This window comes from Heterocephalus glaber, unplaced genomic scaffold (assembly GCF_053883595.1).
Source record: "Heterocephalus glaber isolate CG9 unplaced genomic scaffold, H.glaber_assembly_v1.0 deba00001472, whole genome shotgun sequence".
In the NCBI taxonomy this organism is placed as follows: domain Eukaryota; kingdom Metazoa; phylum Chordata; class Mammalia; order Rodentia; family Bathyergidae; genus Heterocephalus; species Heterocephalus glaber.
Window position 1 is genome coordinate 24,195,388 of NW_028258315.1, and position 20,789 is coordinate 24,216,176.

At 35.9% G+C, this 20,789-nt stretch overlaps 1 protein-coding gene and 1 long non-coding RNA gene across 9 annotated transcripts in view; one reads left to right on the plus strand and one right to left on the minus strand.

The window, feature by feature from the left end:
- Positions 1–744: 744 nt before the first annotated feature.
- Slc17a3 (solute carrier family 17 member 3) lies at positions 745–17,551 on the minus strand. 2 transcript variants are annotated; one of them, XM_021260524.2, is made up of 12 exons: positions 17,435–17,551; positions 13,892–14,100; positions 13,296–13,529; positions 13,124–13,211; positions 8,621–8,707; positions 3,722–3,840; positions 3,433–3,594; positions 3,046–3,175; positions 2,817–2,964; positions 2,441–2,531; positions 1,356–1,492; positions 745–1,271 (listed from the first exon to the last, which is right to left on the minus strand). In XM_021260524.2, exons 1-11 carry the CDS (start codon positions 17,523–17,525, stop codon positions 1,358–1,360), a joined length of 1,494 nt encoding a protein of 497 aa, XP_021116183.2. In that variant the 5' UTR covers positions 17,526–17,551; the 3' UTR covers positions 745–1,271; positions 1,356–1,357. The 2 variants fall into 2 exon arrangements, with proteins under 2 accessions (XP_021116183.2, XP_004847636.3); XM_004847579.4 differs by lacking the exon at positions 17,435–17,551 and adding an exon at positions 14,458–14,590.
- Positions 14,660–20,789, plus strand: part of LOC110349755 (uncharacterized) — a 72,130-nt gene continuing 66,000 nt past the window's right edge. For all 7 annotated transcript variants that reach the window (XR_015439372.1, XR_015439375.1, XR_015439371.1 and 4 more), the window contains exon 1: positions 14,660–14,792. This is a non-coding gene — a long non-coding RNA (uncharacterized LOC110349755). The remainder of the gene's footprint in view (positions 14,793–20,789) is intronic.

A 20,789-nucleotide genomic window follows, 5' to 3' on the forward strand; every position in this document is an offset into this window, starting at 1 on the left:
CAGGACGATGAACAGTGGTGCCCACACAGAGAGGAGCACCTGACAACACTCAGCCCAATAAACAAATGAATATTCAGTTTAATCAATAGTAGATCTAATTAATATTAATGTGATATTAATCAATTAGGAAAAATCACTGCCAACCAGGACTAAGAGTTTTAAACAGTGTTTCTTGTGTTCAGAAATGGAAATTTTTTTATTTGTTAAATTTATTGGTACATTTTAGGTATTCAATATGATGAGATTCATCTTGGGGAATTTATACCTTTACATGATATGTCTTGGTTCTTATTTTTTTCCCCATACCCTTGCCCTCCTTTCTACCCCTCCACTGCTCCCTATTTACAAAGACTTTGTTTCTGTTTTTTCCTTTTCTCATATTTTTTCCTTTCCCTTCTTTCCTTCCCCCTATCCGTCCTTTGTTCCCTTCCCCTTTGGACTTTTTCTTCCTATTTCACATTATCTATTATACATTTTGATCCTTTTCTACACTTTCAGTTTCTCACACCAGAGAAACGATTCTGTATTTACACATGTGTCCTATTTATTTCACTTAAGAGTATGGCCTCAAGGTGCATCCATTTAGCTATAAATGTCTCTAGTTTCTCATTCTTTATGGCTGAGTAGTACTCCATTTTATAAAAAAATCCCACATCTTTATCCAGTCTCCAGTTGATGAGCAATTGGGCTGTTGACAAGTTTTAGCTATTACAAACTGTGCTGCTATAAACATGGGTGCACATATATTGGTGTGGTATGATTCTTTTAATTCTTTTTTTGTACCGGGGATCAAACTCGGGACCTTGCATTTGCAAGGGAGGCAACGGAACCCCTGAGCTAAATCCCCAGCTATTCTTTTAATGCTTTTGGGAAGATACCCAGAAGGAGAATAGCTGGGTCAAGTAGGACCTCTAATCCTAGTTCTTTGAGGTATCTCAATACTGATTTCCACAGTGGTTGGACCAGTCTACAGTCCTACCAACAGTGGAGAAGGGTTCCTTTTTCCCCATACAGAAATGGAAATTAACACAATGGTTTCCATACAATCTCTGTTCTTAATCCAAAGAGGACAACTTTGTTCTTAGTTGTCATTTTATTTGAATTTTTATTCATTTTATATTTTCCTCGGGAGAAGTCTGAGTAGAAGAAAAAACTGATATCATTTTTTATAAGAGCCATAGCAAATACAATTCTTTCTGTTGCATTTTCATCACTGAACTTTTCCCATTTATGAAACATGGAACATGACTTTTCCATCCAAAGTAGGACAACTATGAAAAGAAAGTGACAAGGAATGTAAAACTTTGAATTGTATTTCTATTGTTATAACTATAAATGAAAGAGATTTTCTCTACCTTCATAAATGAGTGAGTTTTCTCTCTTTGGCCCAGTCTTGGACATCTGCTTCTCCAAATATGAGGAAGAAGATAAATCCCAATACATTAATGGCAAATGTCAAGAAATATATATTCTTCCACCCAAACTCAGGGTCCTGGAGACAAAACAAACAAAACCCAAATAAATATTACTGCTTTCATCTTTTGTTCTATGAAACTTCATATTATTAATTAAGATGACAATGTTCACAAATGAATTTTGATGTACAAATTCATTCCCTGAAAGTGGCTTGATAGATGGAGAACAAAATTCCAAATACATTTAAAATGTCTTTTAATAAAAAGCATTTGGGCACCTTTATAATTAGCCTACAGCACTTTATTTGTCACTATTATCAAAGTGCCATACATTTTCTCTCTTGTATGAATATTGATGGTACAAACAATAAAAGCTAGGAATGTTTTAAAGATTCTTCTTACATTGCAATGGTGTAGTGAAAAAATTATGGGCTTCAGACCTACACACATCTAAGCTAGACTTATTATTATAATCCTCTTAGCAAAAAGACTTATTTTTACCAGATTTTCAGTTTAATCATTAGGAAATAGGGATAATCATATTCCATTTTCATAATTGATATGATAATCTATACTTAAATAAGAGTATTGCATATTAAATAGCTACAATAATGCCAGTATGCAACAGAGACTTAAAGTGTTTGCTTACATTATCCTTTCCCTTTTTTGTGGCTATGGAAATGAAAACTTCAAAGAGTTGCAGATGATATGGCAGACTGATATAGAATCATCATCTTAAAACACCTATATGGCTGCGTGTTCTCAGTGACAAAGACATTGATGGCCAGTGCTTCACTAGTTAGTTCTTTGCTTCCAGAATAAACAAGAATTGAGGTTACCAAAGAAATTGTTTTTCTTTACTGAGTTCATTGTCTTGACATTACCCATAATTCAATTTTATTTTTCACTCTTTAAATATAGTCTTTATGCTATCACTTTCATAAATGGATTGGGGAGAGTATTTTATTTTATTTTGTTTATTGGAAGGAGAGCATTTTAAGAGTCTGTTTTGAAGAGAAAACTACCTGATTGAGGAGAAATCCACTGATGACAGGTACCAGCACAGCTGATGTTTGTGCAAATCCCCTTGTGGCTCCCAGAAGAAAACTGGAATATCTGTGAGTGATAGGGATGGTCCAGACCAAATCCAGAGATGCCTGACAGTACCCTTTAGCCCTGTTCTATGTTGAAATCCATCACATAATTATATCAAAAGGGAATTGTGCTGTGTATATTTAATAAGAGACATTATCATGAATCAGTACCCCTCCCACTGCATACAGGACTATCTGTGGTTCTTGTCTATGATTTAGTCTTTTCCAAATCTCGAGTCTCCCAGAAAGGTACAGGCTAAACATTTTTCACAAAACACGATTCTCAAAGTGGAGACAAGCATCCTACCTTGGAGCAATATCTAAGGCATTGATATAGATCCCTGATTGACATAAAGGGCTTATTCCACATGAGAGTGTCAGAAATGTGATTGTTGTGATGTAGCTGGAATTGAGGTAGGGCAGGGCCACCAAGAGTGCTGAAGAGGGAAGCTGTCCTAGAAAATGGAGGACAGACAAATTAAACAGTGACAGATATTCTTTGTTGAATGCTTGTGAACCTCAGGCCCTGTTCTTACCTAGAAGTGTAACAGTTTTCCTCACTGTGATAAGCCTAAAATTCTTGGTCAGAAGGAAATCTGCCAGCTGGCCTCCCAGGAGACCAACAATCCAGGCAACAATGAAAGGAAGGGAAGACAGGAGACCATTCTAAGGATGGGAAATGGAGCAAATAACATGAACAAAGGCATAACTTTTATTGGTAAGTTACCATTAATCGTATTGACACTCTGAAGTTATTCTTTCATAGGAAAATTGGTAACCTCTTCAATCATACCATTAGGAAATCTACTGGCATAAGTGTTAAAGTTTAGATTATTTTAAGTAAAAGAAAACAACTTCCTCTGGGTGGTATGATTTGTGAAGGCAGAGTAAAAAGAGGAAGAAATGGAGGGAAATATACTCACATCTCTGATGTTAACCTTGTACAAGTAACTGATGTAGGTAGGTGTGTATATGGTCAGTATGTTAATTAACCACTGATGGCTGAAACTGCACAGACAAATGGACCAAAGGGGCAGAGATCTGAGCATAGCTTTGATGGGAAGAGACTGCTTTTCTGAGCTGACCTGAAAGCAAAGTTATTGGTCAGCACTGTTAAGATCTGAGAGATGCTCACACTCTCTTAGTTACCCTTAGGAATACAGATGTGACTCAAGGTCTCTGGAGAGGGCTGGAGTCCTTTTGTATACCTACCTGTTGGTTCAAGGTGGATAAGATGTACTCCTTTTCTGAGATGCTTATCCATGGGTGAGAGACAGGGTCATCATACACCAAAGCAAACCAGAGAAGGCTGCAGACACAGCCAAGGCCTCCTGAAAACAGAGGATCAAATTGGTAGCTGAATTTATTTCTGCTTTTTGAATGAATTTTTTTGATATTGGGACATTTTCTGGTGTAGGTCCTAAGAAAAGCTCTTATTCTTTATATTCCTGTTCCATTTCTCAAATGATTCACATGAATATCATAGCTTTCTAGCACCCATTTCTTCATATTTCTTGTTTATTTGTGTGTGCAAATCAGATTATTTTAGGAATGGCATAACACTTGATATCAATCTTTTTAATAATAGCCATTCTAATATGTATGTGAAAGTATCTCATGTAATTTTTATTTGCATTTCCATAATGACTAAAGACATTGAGTTACATATCTCTTATGAGTATTTTGTCCAATGACCTAAGAATTATGAGTTTTTCAATCTGTTTTATTGGAATAAGGAATAAACCTGGTTCACTGTTGAGTACTCACAGTCAGAGTTCTCTGACCTTGGTCCATCACTGTACCCTCCCTACTTGCTGTTTTCCCTCTTTGTATCTTCCTTGAAGTATCTTTACCCATTTTTACAGTTGGGGGTTTGTGTTCTTTTTTTTTGAAGGGGTTTTGTGTTATTATTACTGAGTTTTGAGAACTATTTATACATTCTGGAAAAAATGTCCTTATTATGTAAGTGTTTTGCAAGTATTTTCTCCTTAAATCAGTTTGTCTTTCTATTATCCTAACCATGTGCTCTGAAGAGGAGACTTTTTTTTAACTTTGATGAAAACCAAGTGATCCATTTCCTATTTCATGAGACAGGCTTTTGGTGTCATATTTAAGAAATTTTTGGCTTATGAAAAAGTTATTTCCTATGTGTTCTCCTTGCAGGATAATACTTTCAGATTTCATATTAAGGTTTGAGATTTTTGTCAAACTAGTTTTATACATGATGCAAAATATGAATCAAATTCTATTTTTTTTTTTGGTACCGGGGATTGAACTTGGGACCTTGCACTTTTGAGACAGGCGCTGGAACCACTGAGCTAAATCCCTGGCCCCAGGAACCACATTCTTAAAATGTTTTTCAGTGTGGATACCTGATTTTTGAGCACCATCTGTTAAACAGACTACCTTTCTCCAGTAATTGCACTTTTGTGAAAGATTAGTTTACCTTAGATGTATGAGTCTATATATGACTATAGTCTGTTCTGTTAATCCCTTTGCCTATCTTTATGCCAATACTTGATGACTTCCATTTTACAACACACCTTGACATCAGTTCAAAGTTGCTTGGCTGTCCTTGAATCTTTGCATTTCCATGGGTTGGCTTTTCATATCTTTGATCAAATTTATCTCTGCATTGCATATTTTTGGTCCTATTGAAAGTGACACTGTTTTCTTTAATTTATATTTCTAATTCGTCCAACTTTTCTAACTCTGAAAAAATCCTTATTTTGCTTTTGTTTTTGAAATAACTTTTTCCTCTGGGTCTGAAATTTTAGATTTTTTTTTTGGTACCGGAGATCGAACTCAGGACCTTGCACTTGCCAGGCAGGAGCGGTGCCACTGAGCTAAATCCCTGGTCCTTCTGCCACCTTCTTGCTCATATTGCTTCTGCCAGGAAATCTGCATTGTCATTATCTTTTTCCTTCTGTATATAACATATCTTTTAGCTTTGGCTGCTTTAAACTTTTTTCTTTGTTACTAGTTTTTAGCCATTTAATTATGATGTACCTTGGTGTAGTATGCTTAATGCTTCTCAAGCTTGAGTTTTGTTCACTTTCTTGAATCTATAGATTTATAGTTTTCATCAAATTTGGAAAAATTTCAATATTTATATATCTCCATCCCAGTCCTGTACTTTGGGTACTTCACACATTACTGGTGTTTTCATTTTATTATATTTTCCTTTTGTGACTCATTCTGATTGTTTTTATTGTTGCTTTTAAGTTCATTAATCTTTTCTTCTATTGTATCAAATCTGTTATTAATTATATCTAGTGCATTTTTCATCTCAGATACTGTCTAGAAGTACAGATGAGAACATCTCTAGAAGTTTGATTTTGTTCTTCTTTATATTACCATACCTCTACTTAATTTTTTGAACATATAGAGTTATATCAGAATGTAATTATAATAACTATTTTCATATTCTTGTCTGCTAATTCTAAGATTGTTCTATGTCTGGGTCAGTTTTAATTATTTATTATTCTCCTTATTATGGGTTGTATTTTTCTGCTTTTTTTCATGTCTGGTAATTTATGTGTGGAGCCAGATATTATACACACACTGCTGGGTGCTAGATATTGTTAATACTTTTGAGTTTTGCTCAGGGATATAATTAAATTGTGTCAAAACAGTTGGATCCTTTGAGGCTTACCATCGTCATTTGTTAGAGGGATCCATAACAGGGTTCTCTCTAGGGCTAATAATTTCCCACTACAAGGAAAAACACTCATGAGTATTTTACCCAATGATCCATGCACTGTTTTTCAATCTGCCTTATTGGAATATGCAATAAACTTGGTTGACTATGAGTACTCACACTCTGAATTCTCTAACTTTGACCCATGGCTCCACCCTCCCCACTGCCCTATTTGTTCACACATAGAACCCAATCAGTATGTGGCTGGGTACTTGAGGGGGTCTCTTCAGATAGCTGTGACATCTCTGTGTGCAGCTGTCTCCTCTAAGGCACCCTACACTGACAACTACACCTGTACTACTGTCTCCTATTACTTCCTTTACTCAGTTCAGAGTTCCTGCAGGGCTTTGCCTGAGTCCTCTCTTATGGTGCTAGTCCCTGGTGCTCACTCCTTCTCACAGGCTTTTCCTTGTCTGATGTCCACTGTCTTGACAACCATTGCTTTATACATTATGTCTGTTTTTCAGGCTAGGTGGTACGTCTGGTGCTTCCTGCTATGTTTAGGTGGATGTAGACACCCAGCACAATGCTACATTGGCTGCAGGCCTCATTATGCCCCCAAATTACACTGACTTTTAAAATATTGAACTCCCTTGCACTTCAGGTATAAATTCCCCACTCATGATGCTTTATTCTTTCTACAGGTTGATGGGTTTGATTTCATGGTATTTTTTCAGGGTATCTGTTTAGGTTCATGAGATCATCCCTTTTTTTGTAATAACTTTATGTGGTTTTTGGTTTCAAGGTAATTCTGATATCATAATATGAATCATAAAATATTTTCTTATATCTTAAAGAATAATTGATATCATTTCTTGATTAAATGTTTGGTAAAAGTTGCCAGTGAAACTATGTGGGTCTAGGGTTTTCTTTATTAAAAAACTTTAGACTAGATACTAATTTCTTAAAATGCATGGAATATGCAGGTTATTTCTTCCTTCTTAAGTGAATTTCATTACTTTGTGTCCTTCAATTAACTTATCAATTTTATCCAAATGATCAAATTTATAGGCATACTACATTTTATAATATCTCTGAATAGTGCAGTTAGAATAATGGGGCTGGGAAAATCACTCCCCTCCACTCATTTGAGTTTGAATAGCACCCCACTGTCCTAAGAAAGGTAAAAATAGCATGACGAGAGAGAGAGAGCACATATGTGTTCGATCTCCTGGTCTGACCTTCAATGATCTCTGCTCTACTCTCATGACTTTTTCTTTCATTCATTTAAGCTATGTTATTTAATTTTTAAATATTTGAGGTGTTTCTAGATATCCTTCTGTTACTGCTTTCTAGTTTGACTTCCAAAGAATATATTTTCTATAATTTTCAATTTAAGTTTTTTTGGTTCTTAGATTGTCTGATTGATGAATATTTGAAGTATACTTGAAGAGTATTGTAATGCTGTTGAATGAAGTGTACTTCATCCCTTGAATCTATCCATTTATTCTATTAATTATTAAGAGAAGAATTTTGAGGTCTCCATCTCTAGTTGTACATTTCTTTATTTCTCCTTGATGTTCTGTTTTTGCTTTATGTATTTTTATTATTATTATTATTAATTTTGGTACCAGGGATCGAACTCTGGACTTTGCACTTGCAAGGCAGGCAGCAGCACCGCTGAGCTAAATGCCCGGCCCTGCTTTATGTATTTTGAAGCTCTGTTGTTAAGTACATATACATTTGAGATTGCTGTCTTTATGGTGAGTTGGTAATATTGGTAATTGAAATCATCTCTGGCTGATGTTAACATAGCCACTTGATTTTCTCTGGATTAGTGTTTTCACAAGCCATTGAGCTCTGCAAGACCCCTTAACCAAACCAGATTCCACCTTTTTCCCTAAGGAAGATGTGTAGAAGGGAGGGAGGATTCATAAACAAATGAATGCAAGCTAATAAGGGATTTGAAAGCAGAATGTGGAATTTGTGGACTAGGCTGTTGTTTCTTGATTTCTGGTTAGTTAAATGGAAAGTCCTGGCCAAATCTAGAGGTCAGCAAAAACCATTCTGTTTTCTCTCCTTTGTGAAACTTGCACTTTATCCAGGAGCCCTTATTACCATGTTTATCTGGGACAAAACCCACTTATCTCTTTAGACATCTGTTTGCTATGTCTCACAAACCATTGCTCTGCAAGCCTCTTTCCTGATGCCTGCAAAAGCAGCAGGGAGCCTGGTGACATCGTGGTGATGATTCATTGTGGCTGTCAATAGCACTATCACAAGCAAGAGAATTTTCATATTCTGTGATGGTGAATGTTAATCATTTCTTTGTATTGTATTACAATATTTTGGCTTTCTAATATTCTTCTGTTTTGGTTCATTTTTTTTAGAAAAGTACCTACAGTTATATGTACTCAGAAGGATCTTGCTGATAAGGAAAACTTGGGAACTAAGAGAAAGACAGGGCTTACCAAAGATATAGAAGACAAAAGGCCACCCGAGGACTTGACTAATGATGCCACCAAGGAGGATAACAGCAACTATTCCCAGTATAGCTCCTGTAAAGAGATGGAAAGTAAGCTGTGGGGCTCTGTACTCCCTCCCAACTCACATGTACAGATTGGTGGATGCATATAGAGCACTGTCGCCAGACCATAGAGGTAAGCACATTGAAATACAGAAACTCCTGATTCGTTATTTAGCTCATATACTTTCCCGAGAACCCATTTTTTCCTGTCAGTTCCCTAACAATATTGCAGGTGACTGTCAAACTTTTTTTCATGCTAAAATAGCATGAAAACCTAAAATAGGTTTTAATTTCACAAGTCATATATACTTATTATAAAAGTAAACTACTAGGAAAGCCAGTTCATCTCATGTACCCTCCAAATCCATTTCCAATCTCCTCTCTGAAGATAATCGTTAGTAACAATTCATAATTTATAATTACTACCTATAAGTGGTTACTTTGTTTTTTCTGTACACATACACAATATATATCTATACATATACTCATTTTCTTTGTAAATACATTCATGCAATTTCTACACAGAACTTTAGATTTGTCTATAAATGTGTTAATAACACTGTTTTAATTTCCATAGCTTTATAGAGTTTACCAAATGTGTGATAGGGCATGTTCCATTTTTACAACTTTTTCAAATATTTCTAGGCTATTATAGTTTTTATTTTCCATTTTAACATTAACTAACTCAATTCTATATATATTTATGGGAATTTTTAAATATGTAGGATCATAATATTTCTATTGTCTTGAGATATGCCTTTTTCTTTTAACAATTGGTCTTACAAGTATTTTCATGTCACTGCAGATTCTACTTCTGAGCATAGGCATAATTAACTATTTCTGAACACAAACATAATTTTTTGTACACTAGAATATCAAATAAGTACTTGCTAGATCAAAAGCTATGTGCTCATAAATTTTGGTAAGTCCTACTAAATTACCTTGCTAAAAAGCTGTATTAATTAAGCTGCCAACAAATATCCTTTCCCTCACCTCCTTGATGACATCTTATATCCTCAAAGTTTTAAGAACTGTTCTTCCAATACGAATGAAAGAGGGTCACTTTAGTTTCCTTTTCTAGTGAAATTGAACACAATAAGGCTCATAATTTCTTCTGTGAACTGTTGATCTTTTTTTTTCTCTGTTTCTGTTGCTCATTTATCTTTCCCTCAATCTACAGGTTCTTCATGTATTGTGAATAAGCCTCTGTCTGGCAGGCTGGCTGCAATTCTCCAATCTTGACTTTGTTTATTTTGAGTTTCATAATCAGCAGTTGTGTTTATTATGTCAATCTATGATGCTTCTCTATAATAACCTCTAGGTTTATTCTTTTGGTTAGGTTTTTTTCCTGTCCTATAGTGTAAAAAATATTTGCTTGTTTTCTTTCTGTTTTATACAGGTTCTTTATTTAAGTTATTGCCTGTGTTACATCATTTAAGCATTAGTAATCCAATTTGCACTTGAGAAAATAGAGACAAGGGAAAGTTAAATAACTTCTCCAAGGTCACAGAGCTAATAACAGGAAGGCAGCATTTGAAAACATGTCACTTGACCCTGGGGTACAGATGGAGGAGACCAGGCCTATCTAGTCTGCACTTTTCTCTGGACTCTGCCTGTGCTTTGAAGATAGTGGGGGACAGGTTCCTGTGTGCATCCAAGCCAGGTTCTTTTTTGTCTCCGGTCTCATCCATTGTACCCCAGACCTGGACTTCCTTTCTCCCTCCTCCTTCCTCCTCCCTTTCTTATCTCTAGACTTCTGCCCATCCATGTACAAATGAAACATTCATATAGTCCAGGGTAAAAGGAAAATATACGTTTTGGTGTCCTATTGCATAGAAGAGTGACTCTAGGCAATAACAATGTACTGTTTGTTTGAAAAATGCTGGAAGAAGGAATTTTTAATGTTTTCATCACAAAGAAATGGTAAATGTTTGAGGAGACAGATATGCTTGCCTGATTTGAATATTATACAAAGTTTACCTGTATTGGAACATCACATACTACCCATTAATATGTATGATTCTTATGCATTAACTAAAACAGGGTTAAACTTATATTTTTCAATATGCTAAAAAAAGAAGTAAAGACAAAAACAAAAAATTCTGCCTCCTGAGAACTCCATCCATGCATTTTGACATCTCTATAACCTTTCAGGACAAAAAACTCTCAAAATGTTGAGTCCTTGAACATTCAAGAGATATATGAGGCATTTGTGCAGTAGGGTGCTGAAGCTGGTGAAACACGCTTGTGCCCATTTCTTTCTAACTCTACACTCAGTAACTTGACATGAATTCCTTGACATTGGCCATTCCCCATTGTGGGAGCATCAGGAGCATATAGATTGATAAATAATGTCAATCAGTGTTTTTACTCCTAAAGAGCCTGTTTACTAGCATCATACTGCTGATTCAGTATTCAGGAGGGATTAATTCAGCCACCCAAGAAGGATACCCATTCTGTCTCCAAGTGCTCAGGGAATATGATAAAACCCATGCCAACACTGAAGTTCTTTAGTGAGCTGAGTGGTAGCCAGCTATAATTATCCCTGTCTCCCCCATAGGGCAAAAATGTGTCCTTGGCTCCTAATGCTTTCCTGCTGGTTCTTATACTCACACCCTCAGTGGGAAGCCTAGGGCACAGAAAGGTACTTGAGCATCGTGCATACTTGGTTCGGGTCATGTGGTCCTTCCACTTGCTTAGACTCTCTATATTGCATGAGTTAACTTATGCCATTTTCCTCCATTCTCTTCTCACTACGTTTTAAATTTTTCTAACAAATCTTGCAGTTACGGCACCTAATTTGTCCAGAGACGAAATATGCTTGTGCTAAAGCTTTTGAGATAGTGTACCTTGTGTACAGTGTATCTGTACAAGCACACTCCTCCTAACAGCAGCACACTCCTCTCAACCCTGAGGCTTACAAGGCATCAGGCAAATTTCCCCCAGGATAGGTATATGTGCCTTATTCACCATGTGTGTTTCTAATATTTATCAATGTTGTGTTATGCAGCTATAATTTCTTCATTTTCACTTCTGAATAAAGAATTAGATTAAAGATATTTTGGTTGCCAGCCCCTCATCACCTATTAGACTGTTTTGGTCTTAAGCTTCTACCCTTGAGTAACTAAGCTGCTTAAGTGACTACAAAGTTTCATACCTGTAATAGATATGACCATGTAGCGCCCCCTTAGAGAAAGATGTGTATGTATTTTGCCCTAGAGGCTGGAATACTTGGGCTTTTCTGCTGAGGGTAGGCACCTTTCTGGGAGCTCCTTTTCCAACTTTATGGACTAAGTAATTTTGTCTACCCATGTAGCCTTCTGAGAAGCCCCAGCATCACTTGGTAGACTTTTCCAGTGGCCTTCTATTAGACACTGTGTGGTAGCCATGGGCTTTATACTTTCTGAGCCAGGTTCTTGGGGCCCCTCCACCAGGTCCCCAACCAAACACAAGGAAGCCTTTGTGACTCACAGCCCTGTAGACTTCTGAGATTCTTCTACATATTCAGTTGACCTATTCTGGTTGTTCAATTTCTATACAATAGAAAGGGAGAGAAATGGGAATTACTATTTCTATAAGGTCACTGTCTTCTTTCTAAAACTGGTTAACTTTTCTTTCATGCTTTCTACCTTGGCTTTTCTTGCAATGTATTCTGGGATAACCCCACAGGTTAATAACTCAAGTGTCTAGGTTGGACCCTGCCTTCCTCTATCAATGAATGCAAACACTGATAACAGAGACTAAAACTCTCAGGGTTGTGATGGGCTTTAGATGGGCCTGCTGTTAGGAGAAGTGTGTGTGTGTAGCTTGTTTTGGGGGGCTTGAAGAGTCACTGGATCTTTTGTCTCTTCATCTAGTTACCGAGCGATTTGTCCTTCATTTTCTTACCTAGCACTAACTTTGACAACATCCTATTTGTTAACCACATACTGACCATTATCCACTCTTGCCCAGTATAATTTAGACTTCTTCCTCCAGAATGCACATTTTGGACACATTATTTTGATAGATCATTATCAGAAAATAGTTTTCAGGACAACCAACAGCAATTCCAAAGAAAATCAAATTGAATACTAATAGGAATTCCAATGTGTCAGCCAGAAACTAATATATAAATATGAAGCTGCACAAATGCAAGAAAAATAACAGGGATGAATGCTTTTATAACCATTCCCTATATGACTCAAAATCCAGATGTTATAAAGTAATCAATTTAACTACATGAAAAGACTTTAAATGTCAAAAAACATAAACAAAATCATACATAAATGACAACCTAGGGAAAGATGCTTAAAGTCATGTCACCAACAAAAGACAATCTCCTTACTTGAAATCTATATTTCACTGACATTGAGCAGAGGACGAAGAACTATGGAAAGCAGAATCGTCAGAGAGCCTGATGGGAGAATGCTGGGTTACACTGGGCCCAAGGCGACTATGTCTTTACCTGATAAAGAAATGCTGCAGAGTCTGCTTCGTTCATGTGGAGGAGCCCATTTCTGCCAAAGTCCAAAGTGACCCCCAAATCCTGAGCCCTGAAATAAAAATGGTTAGTGATTCTGACATGTGCTGCTATGTAGAAATTCATATTCAGCACAGACTTAGAATGTACTGGCTACCTGGGCTAGACCCTGGACTATTCGAGTGGCAATGAGGGAAACTAGTCCAAGATTAGCAGCCAAAGGGATGCAGAGAGTGAGAAGTGATGATCCCAACAAAGCGACACCAGCCACTTTCCTTGCTCCTACTTTCCCTGCCAGGTATCCCCCGAGGGCCACTGTCAGCAGGATGCCATAGCTGATGGAACTGAAGAGGATGCCTTGGGTCCCAGGACTCCAGTCATACACAGGGGCCTTAAAGAAGCAGAGAAATGCTGTAGTAAACCATATACAGAAAGGCTCTTCTATATCCCAAAAAGCTTCTTTGGATATTTTATTTATTTTCAATTCAGTATTTTTTTAACTAAAACTGTGAACATAGAAACTAAAGAAAAATAAATACCCAAATAAATTAGCAAAAGTACGAGACCAAATTTAAATCTTTTTTTCTTTTTTTAACAATTAATTTTATTGGTACATTTTAGGTAGACAGAATAATGACATTCATCATTGGAAATTTGCGCCTTTACATAATCTCCCTTGGTTCATATTTTTTCCCCCTTCCCCTGCCCTCCCTTCAACCCCTCCATCACCAATTTAAATCTTGTATTACTTACCTTTGCAGGACTACTTGGGGCTTTATCTGGGTCACCTGGTGAGCCTACAGGGAGTGCTTCGGTAGAGTCGTTGAGCTGAGAGTGGTGGTCTGTGCTGTTGACCATGGCTACCATGGTGATATTCAGGATGGTATTCTGTGCAGCCAGTATGAAGTTGAGGAGATGTGCAATGAAGGCTATTCCATAGCGAATGGAACAAAACCTTGGAACTGCAAATATGATACCACATTGATTGTTTTCCTTATTAAGCCAACATTAATCCTTTACAATATGTCAACAGAAAGGTACTGCAGAGCATCACCTGATGACTCAAATGGCACTTTTATTGGTTTCAGGAGAAGGCGATACCAAAGGAGAAGATCACTGAGTTGAAGCAGAAGGCAATTTATACCACAGCCTTACAGAGTACTACTCACTCTGGGACACTGTCTATTTTGCAGTTCTGCTTCCCCCACTCCCAAGTCACTGTTCTATGTGACTGATAAAATTATTCACAAGTAAGAAGAAATTAAACACATATAAAATCTATATTAAAAATAAATATATGCATATATGTATATACATACATTGTCTCTTTCTTGTGTTTTCTCTTCTGCCCTGGCTCTCTCTACTCTTGTCTGCACACCTTTGTCTGGCTCTGTGAACACACCAAATGCTCATTTTCCACGTGCAGGTCTTCCCACAGCTTGTTTCTTCTCTATGGTGTGCTTTGCCCCAACTAGCTGCCTGGCCAGCTCTTGTTAAGGACTTTGACCTTTCTTGTTTTTTATTTTGCACAGTGCTAACATCCTCTGATAACTCTTTGATTTGCTGTTTTGCATTGTGTTTTATGCCTCTTTCTGGAATGTAGGGTCCACTAACCAGTTATATCTGCTGTCTGCTGTTACATACCCTGGGAACTGTAAGTATTTGTTCAGCAATTTATTGAATATAAAACTCTGAACTAGAGGACATGGTTCAGAAGAGGGATCAGCCTAATTCCCTGCTATTTCCTGAATTGAATGGATTTACCTGTCCAGCATAAGCTGCAGAATATGATGAGCTATACTTGCTCAAGGTATTTGCCCAAATTTCTTGATCTATATTCCTTTTCTTCCCACAGGGAGAAAAGTAAGTAAAGTAGAGAGAATTCCAAAGAGCTACTTTGTACAAAGTCCTTCTGTAAAGAAATCTGTGACCAGCTGAATACAAGTTCTTGCCTTACGCGTTTACTCTGGTCTGTGTAAAACCCTTCAACAGCCTCTATCTCTCTCAAAATAAAAGCTGGATTAAGCTGTTGACTGCCATGTGAGAATAGCTTCTACTAAGCAAATGCTGCAAGGCCACCTTAAGGAGCTGAGTAGAAGTTTAAACTTTGGAGCTGTGATAGAGTTTCATCACATCTAATCATGATCTTCAAAGTTCAATTTCTGAATGATTCTATCCTTTAATTTCAACCATAAATGCTGATTTCCCCGTGTTTTGTATTCTTTGGACAAAGCAGGCAGGATCTTGGAAAGGGAGCATGAAGTTTCCACTTTGAAGCTGTCATCTTTCTTGGAAGTGAAAAAATAGATTATTTGAATGCCATGATCATTTTTTCTTCATATATATATATATATATAGGGTATTTTGAGGGAGATGGAGGCCTACTGGAGGGTTTTTCATAGAAGTGGGTCAAGATCTGACTGGTCACTCAATTGTAGCTTTGTGAGACCCAGTGAAGGACCAGCCATGTCTGAGATTCTGACTTACAGAAATTGTGATGTAATAAATGTGTGTTTTTTGTGGCTACTACATTTGTGGTAGTATGTTTAGAAGGATAGAAAATGAATACAGTGGCAAAAAGTAATAAGGTACTTGAATGTGTAGTAATTACACAAGGTAAACAATGAAAGACATTTGCATTTTAAAGCATTGAAATTTTTCATGAGAAAAAATTGATAAAACATCTTTGTGTTGAGTAATAAGAACAAGAAAACAATCCAAGGTATGCTACAAAAACATCAAAAAGAATCATACAGTATGCAAAGTATGTTGTGGTAATTAATGAGGGGAAGCTAGATTATGTATTTAGTAGTGCTGTGAAAATTGGTTAAATATGTGGAAAAATATTGTTGGAGTAGTATCTTATGTTTTAAGTTAAAATAAAATATAGATATAATATAGTAAAATTGTATTTCATCAAATTGAAAATGCCATTTATTTTTAAGATATAGCATTTTCCACTAAAAATCAACTTATTAACTGAAAAACAGATACAATTAAACAAACTGATTAACAGATTACAAATATCATCCCCAAATTTTCACTCATATTCTAGTCCAACTCATTGGATAGAAATCCAATATTTCCGAACATTTTGCAATTATCCTTGATTTCTTTCTTTCACAGCCAACATCCAATCTGTCTAGAACATACTATTATCTTTGCATTTAAAATTCACGTAGAATCCAACCACTTCTCATCACACCATTACTCTCTTGGTTTAGGGCTCCTTCCTCATGGTTTTAGCTACCAAAATCTCTTGTCTAGATTTTTGCTATTGCTGTCAACTTGGTTCCCTGCTTCCATCTATTTCCAATACAGCAGTGATAGTGCTATCATCATACCATAAATCAAACCATCCCTTCTTTCGCTCCAAGTCCTCCACACAGTTTCAATTTTGTTCAGATTATAAACCAAAGTCTCCATACAAGTAGCCATTGGAAATATGACATTTAAACCTTTGCCTCAGATTTTGCATTTTAAATCCCGAGAAAATAATCCAAATGTGGACAAGTGTTGGGTCAAAGAATGTTTTTAGAAAAAAAGAATGCTCTTTTAACATAAAATATGTCACATATAGTTCACACACATAATAGCCAAATAATGTATATATTTCATATATAAATAATAACTAGGTAGCAATACAAATGCCCATGACTTAAATACCCAGTCGCAGTAGAATTTTTCAGGCATATAATACTTTAACAATTGGGAATACTGAAATATAATATGATCTCAAGAATAATGTTTGTTAATTTTATAGAGCACTGTGGAAAAATATGTGGCAAGTTGAAAAAATATACAACATAATATATACAGGGTATAATTATATAAAATATGTATGTAAAATATATGCAATAAAAATTATAGTGGTTGAATTAAATTTATGAAACTTCCATTTCTGAATTTTGGAAGTTTCTACAACTAGCTTTTCTTACCTTGCTTAAGCAACACAATTACAGTTATAATATTATATGCAAATACTACACAATATATATACTATATGTGCAATATATATACAATATACAATATATATACAATACTATGTGTTGACAACCTTTTAGCAATTATTGAGAATGTAAATGTATATGGATAAAGATAAAACAGGTAATTGTCAAAAATAAAAACTATTTTCAGAATAGTGGTATTTATTTTCACACATTTACATTAATGTTACTGGGTTTTAAAAATAATTAAACAACTTATAAGTTAAAAATTAATTACTTTGTGTTAATACATCATAGAAACAAAATTCAGTACAAAACTTTGGAACCAATCACATGAAGTCAAGTTTACCATTCCTGGGACTGTGTTTCTCGTCCACTTGCAAATGTTGGGAGAACTCTCTGCTCTCTAATGTGGAACTCAACTCTGTTATCACAGCCATTTTGTTTTTCCTTTCTTGGCACCAGCTTTCACCTAACAGGATGATACATAATTCACAGATTTTGATCAAAAGGAAGAAACTCCTTTGAAACATTTCAACAATGGGCATCAAGCAAAGTCCATCCCATTCTATCTGAGGCACAGGGCATGTGGCTCATTCTCATCACTTGGCCCAACACAACAGGTACACTGTTCCTAAGGTTTGGAACTGCTACAGGATTCAGAGTGTTCCCTTGGTGCCAGTTTAAAAGTTCTGGCCTTGAAGTCAGGCATTCCCAAGTTCAAATCCAGACCCATGATTTATCTATTATGCCAACTATCACTGGGAACAACTCTGCATACTTCATTTTCCCCATCTGTTGTTAACAGTGACAACCACAAGGGCTTCTTCACAAAGTCCTAAGGCTTAAATAGATCTCATACTCCCAGCACAGTGTTAGGTAGTAAGTGGTAGCATTATAACTCAGTTTATTGTCATCATCATTGGACCTACCACAGATGTGGGTCACTTTAGGCCTGTGCTTCTTGGTAATTCTCTACCAGTACCTGAGAAGCTGGTTTCTACTGCCCTTGAGGGCTCCTATCTGACTTGATAATTGGGGACCAAGTTTGCATAACAAGATGATTTATAATATAAATCCCACATGGTTATGACTAGAGATTAATAATATGACTACAGAATTCTAGAAATAACTAACATGGAGATCTTGAACTTTTTGCATATAAGAGAACTAAAAAAAAAGTTATTACCCTTATTCAATATTAGGATCTATAACGCTCAGGGAAATTCCTAGGTGGTACTGTGTGTAGAATTACAGTTTTCATGGTGTGTTAAGCATTCAATTCATTAAATTGATGAACCTCTTAAAGTTTCCTTGTGTCTTTGTGGAATGTCTTCCTGACCATCTTTCAGCATCTCTCCCACCCCTGGCAGCTAATGATCCACTTTTTGTGATGAAGATTAACTTGGTTTATTAGAGATTTTATAGAAAGTGAAATCACATAACCTGTGCTCACTTTCCTCCTGGCTTATTTCACTCAGTATAATCATTCTGAGATTATCTGTGTTGTATATCTTTTTTTTTTTTTGGTATGGGGGATCGAACTCAGGTCCTTGAGCTTGAGCAGCAGGTGGTGAAACCACTGAGCTAAATCCCCAGCAACATTAATTTATTATTATTATTTTTTTGGTACTGGGGATCAAACTCGGGTCCTTGTGCTTGCGAGGCAGGCGCCAGAACCACTGAGCTAAATCCCCTGCCCAAGTTTTGTATAACTTAATAGTCCATCCATTTTTAGTACTGAGCAATATTCAATTGCTTGATTATCAATTTGCCTTTAGATGAAAAGTTGCATTGTCTGCAGGTTTTGACTCTTACAAATAAAGCCTCTAGGAAAATTTACATATAAGTCTTTGTATAGACATTCCTTTAGATAAATGCCTAGGAATAGAATGTCTTGATCATATAATAAGTGCATGTTTAACTTTCTAGGAAAATAGCAAACTATTTTTCTTTTTTTTTTCTGTACCAGGGATCAAACTTGGGACCTTGCACTTGCAAGGCAGGTGGCAGAACCACTGAGCTAAATCCCCACCCCAGCAAACTATTCTTCAAAGTGGTTGTGCCATTTTATATTCTCCCCAGCAGCAACTAAGACATCCGGATTCCCTATGCACTCATTAAATTGATAACATCTGTCTTTTAACCTACAGAACATAACACTAATTTTGTCATAAAGGGGCATAAACATGGGTGTGTCACATGCACATTTATTCTTTAGAATTTTTCTATTGATGAATTATCAATTTTAATTTTATGGGTTTTATTAAATTAAACAATGAATACTTAACAGAAAAAAATTACAAAAAATAAAATATTGAATTTTTAATATTTATTGAGTATTTATAAAAAAGCATCAAAATTTTCAACACCAACTGTTTTTGGTGTACAAAGTCTAAAAAAGAACAACAGAAATAAATTACTATTGAACTACAATGAAAATACCAATAGCACTCTACAAAAAAAAATCTTTATTTCACTTATCACACCTAAGGCAGTCTTCACACGACAACAGCATATTCCACACACATGTATCACTCACACTGACAGCCCATGTGTTTTGGTTTCCTGGCCTTTTCGTAGGACATACTTGACATCTCACTGGTTTTGTTGTTTTGTCAGGAGGTTATTATATTATACAATGTTTAGTTAACAGGAACATAAAGTATCAATAAATTAAAGTATTAAATTATTCATATGTATTGCACATTTAGAATAAAGTTTCACATCAGCTGTGTACTTGCTTACAAAACCTAAAAGATAACACCAGAAATAAAAATCTATGTGAACTACAATGAAAATACCAATAGAATTCTACAATAAAGATAATCTTTTATCACATCCAAGGCAGTCTTCACACATGACAACTGCATATTCCATGCACACATCTTGCTTACACTGACAGCACATGTGCTTAGCTTTCTTTTCTTATTTGGCCATTCTTGTCACCTCTCTTTTCTTCCTGTTTTGTCAGAAGCTTCCTACTATGTTGTACAATGTGCACTTATCAGGAAACTAAGATATCAATAAAATAAAATATCAACTATGTAATAAGAGCTTAGAATAGACATCAGTGTTTTCACATCAACTGTTTGCTTGCTTACAGACCTGAAGAGAGAACATAAGAAATAAAAACCTATGTGAACTATAATGTAAACATAAACAAAAGTCTACCACAGAAATAATTTTTGCTTCATTTGTCACACTCAAGGCAGTCTTCACACATGAAAATTGCATGTTCCATACACAAGTATCGCTTACACTGATAGTATGTGTATTTTGTTTTCCTATCCTTTCTTGTAAGATACAGTTAACATTTTTTTGATTTTCCTGTTGTCACAGTAGGTTTTTGGGATGCTGTGCCTGACTGTTCACCTGTCAGTTCACTGGTGTGTGCCACGATTTTTTTGTGTAGTTCCTTGGGTAGAAACATTTTGTTTTTCCTTGGCTAGTAAATGATCTCTTCTGAGTTTCAGTCCCAATCCTCTAAAAAAATTTCTCCAATAACAATTTTGTACTTGTTATTTTCTTTGTACTATCAAACTATTTATGCCACACATGTCTAGGATTGGGTAGAACACAACCTTTGGCCAATGCTTTGTATTTTGAGTAACATTATAGTTGCTGCATAATTCATCCACAGCATCTACTCTGCCTTTGGTCTTGTTGTAGAAAGTTTCCACCTCATGCTTCCATCTTGTCAA

Bases quoted from the DNA above. Each gene is read 5' to 3' on its own strand.
- Slc17a3 (XM_004847579.4), bottom strand. From the start codon at position 14,551: ATGAGCATTTGGTGTGTTCACAGAGCCAGACAAAGGTGTGCAGACAAG. The intron at 3,841-8,620 runs GTAAGCCCTGTC...CTCTGTTTTCAG, and splicing joins TTTTGTCTTCTATATCTTTG to GAGGCCTTGGCTGTGTCTGC. The intron at 1,493-2,440 runs GTAGTTTTCTCT...TTTTGTCTCCAG, and splicing joins GTGGATTTCTCCTCAATCAG to GACCCTGAGTTTGGGTGGAA.